General features: G+C 40.8%; 1 protein-coding gene across 1 annotated transcript in view; it reads right to left on the reverse strand.

The window, feature by feature from the left end:
- AASS (aminoadipate-semialdehyde synthase) overlaps positions 1 to 9,427 on the reverse strand; it is a gene marked incomplete at its 5' end in the record, with an annotated part of 28,160 nt that extends 18,733 nt beyond the window's left edge. The window contains 12 exons of the mRNA XM_084276988.1: positions 1,658 to 1,725; positions 1,819 to 1,878; positions 2,405 to 2,516; positions 2,655 to 2,777; positions 4,492 to 4,640; positions 4,812 to 4,939; positions 5,032 to 5,110; positions 6,102 to 6,248; positions 6,362 to 6,429; positions 7,142 to 7,226; positions 7,860 to 8,036; positions 9,116 to 9,427. Coding sequence (XP_084133114.1) covers positions 1,658 to 1,725; positions 1,819 to 1,878; positions 2,405 to 2,516; positions 2,655 to 2,777; positions 4,492 to 4,640; positions 4,812 to 4,939; positions 5,032 to 5,110; positions 6,102 to 6,248; positions 6,362 to 6,429; positions 7,142 to 7,226; positions 7,860 to 8,036; positions 9,116 to 9,427 — 1,508 coding nt within the window. The remainder of the gene's footprint in view (positions 1 to 1,657; positions 1,726 to 1,818; positions 1,879 to 2,404; positions 2,517 to 2,654; positions 2,778 to 4,491; positions 4,641 to 4,811; positions 4,940 to 5,031; positions 5,111 to 6,101; positions 6,249 to 6,361; positions 6,430 to 7,141; positions 7,227 to 7,859; positions 8,037 to 9,115) is intronic.
- Positions 9,428 to 9,713: the final 286 nt, after the last annotated feature.

The following is a 9,713-nucleotide window of genomic DNA, read 5'->3' on the forward strand; positions in this document are numbered from 1 at the left end:
CCACATTGCTAAGGGGAGATGCACTGCAGCTGTGGATGAGGCTGCAAGCTATGAGGGAGCAGTGGATGAGGTATGAAGCAAGTAAAGGTGAAAAGATAGGGGTAAATTCAGTAAATCCAACTGCTCTTGCAATCTGATGGCACCCAAGAGAGTTCAGCTCACGTAGTCTTGTGGGCTCCCATCTCTCAATCGCGGCATAGTCTGGCTTGCCTATAGTTTGAAATGGCCATGTACATCCACAGGGCAGAAACAACTAGTCTAACTAGAGCCCTCAGAAACTAAACTAGACACAGCACAATACTTTCTCATGGTAATAACACAAGCCACATCTTTCCTACATGCTCGAAAGAAGAGCCCACCTCTAGCTAAACCATCATCCTCTGAGCAGTAAAATCCCCACCTTCATTTGCATTATCTCCAAGGTTTGCAAAGTAAAGGAGGGCACTGTTAGCAGGTCTTGCTGTTCTGACAGCTAAGTGAGCAACACAAACCAACAACTGAACATCACAGGCAACACAGGGGTCTGCAGAAATATCACGAATCTACCCACAAATGAAGTCTCCAGATTCTCAGGGTACTTCACACAAGACCATGCAAACAATTACAGAGAAAGCAAAAAACCCCACATGTCATCATGCTATGTGAGGAATATCTGTTATCAAGACAGGCTTTTCAGGTCATCTCCCTAACTGCACACAACAAAAACCCCTGTGAGCTGAAGCCTCTGAGAAGCAAACGGCATGTTACTTTGGGTGGGAAATGCACCTGTAGTTCCTCATGCACAAGTTCATAACCTGAACTCCTAAAGTTCCCAAAGGAAACTGGAGAAGTTTGGCATGCAAAAGTCATCACACTGAGATTTAGTGCACTGCACATGCAATCCTTGTAGTCAGACCAATTTCAAGTTTTATATGATGCACAGTGCAGTTGGCACTGACCATAAACATGAAGCCAGAGGTACCTACTTAATGTCAAATTAACAATTTTTATAGGCATTTGTTAATAATAGGGAGCAAGGGGAAGGGAAAAGATTCCCAGGTTATTCACACTTTTGTTAACTTAATCCACTTCTTTCCTGTTACCACTGGCTGGTAACTACTGAGACGGGGTAGGGATGAAGCGGTAGCTGAAGCTGTAGCTACAGGAGTGTAATGAGAAGTCTGAGAGTGTCACAGAGGCTCCTGAATACATCCAGTCACAGAACAATGCTATACAGCACAGCACTTGAGCCATACTAAAGTAGACTCAAGGTATACTAGAGAGCTTTTTCTTTTCAGCCACTGCTTTCAAAGGACTGCATGTTATACCCATTTTAAAAGGGCAAGGAGTAACAGAATTATACTGGCATGTGACTGTTTCTGCCTCTGGTAAAACAGTCTTTATAACATCTGAAAGAGAAAAATGAGCACTTTCTCAACCTCAGTATAAGTTACCAACAACACACGTTAATGATTTAGGCAAAGTGAGTGAGAGAAGAAGGAAATCATCAAGCAGTAAGACATTAGGACACAGTGCAATATAACAGTATCCCACCAAAACACAAGCATACATAAATGCAAAAGGGGAGATAGAATGCAGGCAGGTCATCTCATTGTTTTGTCTTGGTTTGTTTTTTTTAAATCCTCAATCAAACAAACTTTAAGAACCTATACATTACCTGCTCTCCCTCAGTTTCTGGATATATTCATACTTAGCTGTCAGTGAGCCATTGGATGCAATCACTGCCTAGAAATACATGAAACATATTTTAAGAGGTTTTTGTACCTGTACTTTCTAAAGCAGAGGAAGACAAGCAGACCACCAATTTGCAAAACTTACATCTCGAACAACAGAGGAGTAATTCTGTTTTTCAAGAGGTTCTGAGCCTTCTGACAACAGCTGTGGAGATAAGTTATTTGAAATCAAGTAATTTCGTTTCCCGTAATTGTTTTCAGAGTAAAACATCAAGATTTTAGAACATTAAATGCATGCAACAATATCAGTATCTTGTAGATCTGAAATTCTTCTGACCCTAATGATGCCATTTGAATTCTATGAAAACACAAGAGCTCAAACATCAGTCTGATTTTGAGTGCCCCAAGAAAATCAGATTTAGATACCTACTGCAGGGTCCAGGAGCAGTGAACTACCTGCCAGAGCCAGATTCCTACCTATAGAAAGTGTTCTTCACAAATCCCTAAGACATCCAGGTTACTAATGTCTCACACACATGTTGCTTTTTCAAAGTATTGCCTCAAGACTAAGAAAGCCTTTTTTTTGTTGTTTGTTTTTAATTTTGAAGTACAAAGTCAGTTATGTTCTACAGCAGATTCCTTTTGAATGTATACAGGAGACCAGAAAAGCAACAAACAAGCAGACCAAAATCCCAGCCTTTTACCTTCCTGTTGGACACATAAGACCTTACCATCTCTTCAATATATGGGAAAAGCATATCGCCAAAATACTCTGTTGCTTCTATAGGAAGCTGTGCTGGCAGATTGTCAATGGAACACATCAGAATCCCAGAGCCTTCAACACTGCAAAAGACAATGTAGCTCTTCTAAACTACTTCTCCTTGATACCTGAAAGGTGCCACCTTTCAGAAGTGTTTTAAATGAGAGGTTTTTTCAGTACAAATTGCAAAGGAAGGAAAGAAAAATTAAAGGCTCTCCCACCTGTCATGAATAATATGCTGGTCAGCATCATACATACAGAATGGACTGTCGATTGTTGTACATTCTGTCATAAATTCTATAGATCCTCCAGTGTCTGCTGAAATGTCACATATCGCCAGAAGTCTGAAGTGATTAAATAAAAAAGGAATAGAGCATTACCCAAATTGCTAAGGAACACAGGTATAAGAGATCACAAGTCAAAAGGAAATGAAAGAAACAGTAGAAGATCTACCCGACTTGTAGCTTCGTTCAAGTTAACCAATTTAGAAGTCAACATAAACAATGACCTCCAGAAACATCATGGAAATCTGGCTCTATTGTACTCCTAAGATTTCCACTCATCTCAACAGGATCTATATTTCATGCATAACTTCTCAAAAACCATGAGAATCATAGAATCACAGACTCATGTAATAGTCTGGGTTGGAAAAGGTCTTTAAGATTATCAAGTCCGACCATCAACCTAGCACTGCCAAGTCCAATCACTAAACCACGTCCCTAAGCACCACATCTACACATTCTACATACCTCCAGGGATGGTGACTCAACCACTTCCCTGGGCAGCCTGTTCCAATGATTGACAACCTTTCAGTGAAGAAATTTTTCCTAATACCCAATCTAAACCTCCCGGCACAACTTGAGGCCACTTCCGCATGTCCTGTCACTTGTTACTTGGGAGAAGAGACCAACATCCACCTGGCTACAAGCTCCTTTCAGGTAGTTGTAGAGAGCAATAAGGTCTCCCCTCAGCCTCCTTTACTCCAAGCTAAACAACCCCAGTTCTCTCAGCTGCTGCTCATAAGACTTGTGCTCCAGACCTTTAACCAAGTTTGTTGCCCTATTCTGGACATACTCCAGCACCTCAATGTCCTTCTTGTAGTGAGGGGCCCAAAACTGAACACAGGACTCAAGTTGCAGCCTCACCAGAGCTGAGTACAGGGACATGATCACTTCCCTAGTCCTGCTGGACACACCATTTCTGATACAAGCCAGGATGCTGTGGCCTTCTTGGCCACCTGGGCACACTGCTGGCTCATATTCAGCCAGTTGTTGACAAAAACTACCAGGTGCTTTTCTGTTAGGCAACTTTCCAGCCACTCTTCCCCAAGCCTGTGTCATCATGTGGGGTTGTTGTGACCCAAGTGCAAGATCCAACACTTAAATTCTCTATTTGTCAAGTGAGACAGACAAGGTGTCAAGAGTGGGAAGAGAAGAGATGGAGACCTCCTTCCTCACCAGGATACACTGCCATATCCTTCCCAAATCCATCCCCACACTAGTCTCACAGAGAACTATTATACAGGACTGTTAGAGAAAGGGAAGCTCTTATCCTCACTGAAAGGAGACTAACCCTGTATTTGCAACCCACATTCCACCCTTGAAGCTGTTGAGGGTTGTGGAGCATTCCCACTACCTGCTGCAGAAATCAGAGGAGGTAAGGAACAGTTGCTCCACTTGGACAAGCCAAATGACAGGGTAAGAAGAACTTAACCAACAAATTCTGCTCAGGCATAGAAACTTCTAGCAATAATGGTTCAGTAGGCATATTTCCCAGATGTCACGCTGTTTGTATTGGATTCTGCACAAGGATCAATGACAGAACTACCTTTGCAGAAAGACAGATGATACCTGTCAATCATTTGTACTATAATGTTTTCAAGAACTCCAAACTGTGAAAACAAGACTGCAAAGCATAGAAGAAAAAAAATAAAAGCAGAATCAATGGGGAATTTTGCAACATGCAAGAGGAACAACGTAGATCTGTGGTGAAACTGCCTGACATTATCATTTAATGATGGTGCTGCAGAATTGTCACGAGTGAACTGAGGTGTCTTACTTGTGTGGTAACTCAGGACAGCCCTCCGTTGCACCAGTAGCAGATCTAACTGGCACCAGCAGCTTCTGAGCATCCTGTCGACTTAACAAGCGAGGAGTATGTTGTTCCCAGTATATGCCATTAATTAAACAGGTTGTGTAGGGTGCAATCTGCAAAGAAAGTTACAGACGCCGAATGTTCTCATCTAGCACTTTAAGAAGTTGAAAGGACCCGATCTAGTGTTTTAAATGAATGCCCTCTGAATAGATGGGTATGCAAGGTGCAGTAACTGCCAACACTCTGTGGAGAACCCTTCATAAAAGAAGAGAAGAGATGCTCACATCAGTGTTAAAGCGAGAAGTGTAGAGTTCTGGATGTTTATCATAGTCCACTGGATCATACAGTCCATCACGTTTCCTTATAAGATGATGGTGCCGACTTAACACTGTCCCATAGACTTTTCTGAGGTCTGAGGTTTAAAAAAAAATTAATTATATTTTAAAAGTTATGCTTGGACAAAAGGGTTCTAGTGTTTTTAGTCACTTTCTTGTCACAGCATACCTCCAGATCTTGAAACTTCCTTTAGCTCATGTGGTTCCACAAACTCACATGGAAGAGCATTGAACATTTCTTGGGCACCCTGTAAACCAGGAAGCAGGATTCAGAAAGAGCAGAGAATGAAGGTAGTGTGACACTGCTCATTTGGGGTGTGAAAACAAACACAAAACCACCGTACACAATTTGACAGACCTGCCATAGAGTATCTTCAGAGATGTACAAAGTGTTTCACACACATCCCCACTTGTGCAGAACAGAACTACCTCGTCTCTAAGCACAAAGAAGTTACATCATTCCCCATTACAGCCTTATGCCTGACCCATAATCCAACATCTGGGTTATATTTCTAAAAACAGAGCCAGGAGGCCTCAACTCAGCCACAATAGATGGTTTTGCTGCCATTCTGAGGAGTAGTTTCTTTTTAGGGAAGACCCCTGAAGCCACTCTCACCAACCAAGCTTTTCTAAAGGCAGAGAACTTCAAGAAGACTTCTCAATGAGTTGTGATCACAGAGCAAAAGGCTTTCAGACATAACATCCTTTCATTCAGAAAACACACATTTACATAGGCAGTAATTTCACTTTGTAGTTGGAGACTAGTTAAGTGATCTTTGTTGCCAAAACCAGGGGCTAGTCTTTTCCCTATGTCATAGAAAACAGCTCTGAACTCCAGCACTTGTAAGCCAAGTTTATGCTATAAAAACAGATACAAAATCTCAGCAAGTATTACAAAAATCATTTTATTTCCATACTTTAATGGGTGACTCAACATACCTTGTGAGCTTAGAGTCAACAGAGAAAGGGAGACAAAAAATCATGCAGGTGGAAAGGAGAGAGGAGCAGTAAGACTGAACCTGCTTTTCATGGTAAGCAGTTACCACGGTCAGCCTTGTCAGGCATGATGTCATCCTAAAGGCATTAGTTTAGGGTACTTAAAAATTTTTACTGGCAAAGGAAAACCTGCTAACCAAACAAAATAAATCTATTTTAACCCATTTAACCTGACATGTATCAAATGCCAAGAAGTTCTATTAAAAATAATACAGCAATTGATCTTGAAGACAGAATTCTTACCTTAGAAACATTACCAGTGCCTGTAAACACAAACGTTAAAGGCCCAACTGACTTTGGCATCAATCCCAGTGAAATTTCATACCCGGCATCCCGTACTGCCTGCACAGCCTGACTGCTATTCCTGTAGTTATGGGCCATCCCAATGTGCTGAAATCAAAGGCACAGAACCATCAGGGTATTTTCCATATTCAAACCCAGGCAATTAGCAGATGCTCAAATGTCATTTTGCTGAAGGCAAATCCATACACATATATTCTTACCATGAAGGGAGTGTGATGTCCCAGGGCTAAAAATCGTAATCCCAACCCATGCAGAATGTTGATCATTCCTATTGTTCAAGCAAATAAAATCAGACTATCAGTGTTAATTATGAATAAGCACAGTTGGAAACTGCAGAGACCAACTGAAGTCTAAAAATCACCCTCAATATTTTGGCCTGTGTTTTAATCTTAATATTTTACTTCTCCAGAAAGTCTACATAAAACCTGGGATGGATAAATTCAATAGCAAGCCACGATCTTAGGCCTCCTCTTATGCATTTCAGCACTATCTAATATTTGGATATCCTATCACGAGATGCATCCACATCACCCAATTCCAAAGAAGGAGATAGTAAGAATCTCTTGAAGACAGAGTTGATGTTCAGTAGAAGGGAATGAGAACCATGCCTCACAAAAAATCAGGTAAATGCAGTGACAAACAGATGTTCAAACTTGCAGGACTGACAGCAGCCATTTCTTTCAAAAGCCTTTTCAGTTGAGTACTTGATATTTAGTCTGCCTCAGATTAGTTTGATAGACCAACAGGATTTCAAGACAACATAAAACAGCAGATTTGCCAGGAATCCACAGGATGATTTGACACATAATCTCATCAAAAGTAGGGAGCACAAAACAGAGTGGAAAGAAGCTCTTAAAAGCAAGAGTTAAATATGCAGTTAAAAAATGTATTGCAAGCTTCAGCTTTCAGGAAACGCAGACAACCAGAAGGATTACAAGAAGTTATTTGTTGCAAGCCTGCCTTCACTTCATGAACTATACCTGCTACACCAGCCCACTTTCCAAAGGCCACAACTCGCATTCCTTTATGATCAACCATTTTTTCATAGTCAAACAGTCGAATTTCCTGAAAATACATAGCAAATTGAGTATTAAAATTTTAAGTGAATGCAGCCAGTGGTACACTGCTGTCCTAGGAACTACCTTTTCACATGCCTTTGTCATCCTTTCTGATAGAGGCTGATGGGCATATTAAGAGAAAGGCAACAAATTCCTAACAAGATTTAAGCACAGAACTGAAAACCTAAATGTTGCACTGAATTCCTGCTTAAAGAGCCTCTGCGCTGCCTGTGCACTCTTGGCACAGAGCTCCCCAACAGGCCACTGCAGCTGCCACAGACCCACTGACATCCTCTGCCAAGAGGCTTCTCTTTTCGGAGCAAACTGGCTGCCTCCCTCTAAAGTGACTGCTACACACTCCGCCTTAACTTACCAACGAGCTCACACACTGTGAACCTCTCTTGAGCACACCACGCTCACAACTCATCTCTCTTACATGGTATCACTGATAATAAGATCCTCTAAGCAAGAAATGCTCAGTTCCAGGAAAGGATACTGAAAACTGCCCTCGTTAACGACCTACAAATTAGCATGCTGGAAGTAACCACACTACGCAGCAAGCTTCCGATCACACTTCAGCATCAAGTTCAGTTTCCACACCATGCTAACAGCCAGTTGTCTTCACTATGACACAATTTACCTGTCTCAGAATCTCATCCAAAAGGGGCATGTTTGCCTCTTGGGCTTTAATAGTGTGAGAGAAGAAGGCATAGTTCTTTTTAGGTATTAACTTGTCCTCTGGAGGTCTCTTCACGCCCACTATCAGAGAAGCTTCGGAAATATCTTCTTGAATAATGCCCCCTGCTTTGACGTAATCCTATGAAAGAATAAAATCAAAGTAAATTTTTCTGTTTACTTTCATGTTCTGATCCCAACACATAGGCAGCTAGAAGAGAGGTCAAATGGATAATCCTATTATGAATGCACCACAACTTACTGCATGTGACACATTCATAAACTTCCTTATCAAAAGGGCGAATGACGACCTGAATTTCCAAGCTAATGTTAATATCCTATTATACAAGGCCAAAACATAATTATGCATTAGTAAAATTCTTCATCTTAAATTCACAAAAAAAGATATTTTACTACATGTAAAGTATCTTATAGTATTGCAATAATAAGCAGCCCTTTGTGGTGTGCTGAAATATCTGGAAATAAGATAAATTAACCTGAAGACTGATGACATGTGGGTTTATAAGTTTATGTAAGACTAAATCCAAGCTGAAGAGCAACGAAGATTTATTTTTTGTTTTCCCTTATCTCAAAGAGATACTAAAATTCCGGCTCTCAGTAGTATAATTGTGTACCTAATGCAATATGTGCTTTGATGAAAACCAGCACTGTTCCTTAATTAAAAGGTGATATGTGCAAGCGATCACTAATTCCCTACATTTTCATCTCTTGGCTCAGGTACCTTAGAGCAGTGTGTTACTGCTGCTGCAAGAATTGTAAAAGCTCTCTGTCCTGAAGCTATCAGCATTAAAGAAAAAATAAAAATCTCTCCTCAGGAATGAGATTCATCAGATCGGTTCTTCCTCTTTTTTCTTTAAATATATTTAATTTAGAGTGTTGCCTCCATATAAACAGAAGACATAAAACAAAAAAAAACGTTAAAGGAATTCCCAAGTTTCTACTCCAAGAGCACCTAGAATGTTTTCAGAGACAGACGAAAGGGGGAAAAACAACCAATCTAAACATCTCACCAGTGTGCCAACATTACATTAAAAGGTTGAAGAAAATAATCCTTTTTCTCCCCATTAGGACACAATAACTCCTTATTTAACAACCAAATGAGTAATAATTTTTCTTATGCATGTGCTTTGAATACTATTTTTCCTGTGCTATCGTTACTAACTGAACTATGGCCTTACCTAACTCAAAATGGGCTCCTACCTTTTCATGGATGGCTCTCCGGTTTGACGGCTGCACCAAGACCTTGTATCCCATCTGTGTCAATTCCTTAACATGCTTTGGTGCTAGAGGTGCTCTTCTTTCCCAGGCGTTAACATCTTCTCTCCTGATTGCCAGCACAGACTTACGATGATGCCAACGCTTCGCGTGACGGAACGCACACCTACCATGTGTGTGACTAAAGGCTCGCAGCATGGTAAAGCCTGATGGCAGCAAAGACAGAGGGGTAGAATAATACAGGTATACATGCGCTCCAAACACTGCTTGTGCAAAGGTTCTGGTCTCCTTTAACATCTGCTGTAAAACACAAACCACCCTACTTTTGTGAGACATTGATTTTCTTTCCGTGCACAATTTGTTGCCTCTCAGTTCAGCGGGGGCGTCGTTACGGAAACAAATTGTACTGCTGTACAGGAAGGCTTTCAGTGTACCAAGTTCTTTAACTAAAAAGCTTAAAAAGAATGCTGGAAAAGTTATAGATACCAATTAAATTCATTTTCCAGAATAAATATGCAAAGACCAAGCACTTATTAAAGCTTGCACCAAGAACAGTAAAGAGTAACAAACATACAGAAAGCAA

Source organism: Gallinula chloropus (assembly GCF_964237585.1).
Source record: "Gallinula chloropus genome assembly, chromosome: 1".
NCBI classification, from domain to species: Eukaryota; Metazoa; Chordata; class Aves; order Gruiformes; family Rallidae; genus Gallinula; species Gallinula chloropus.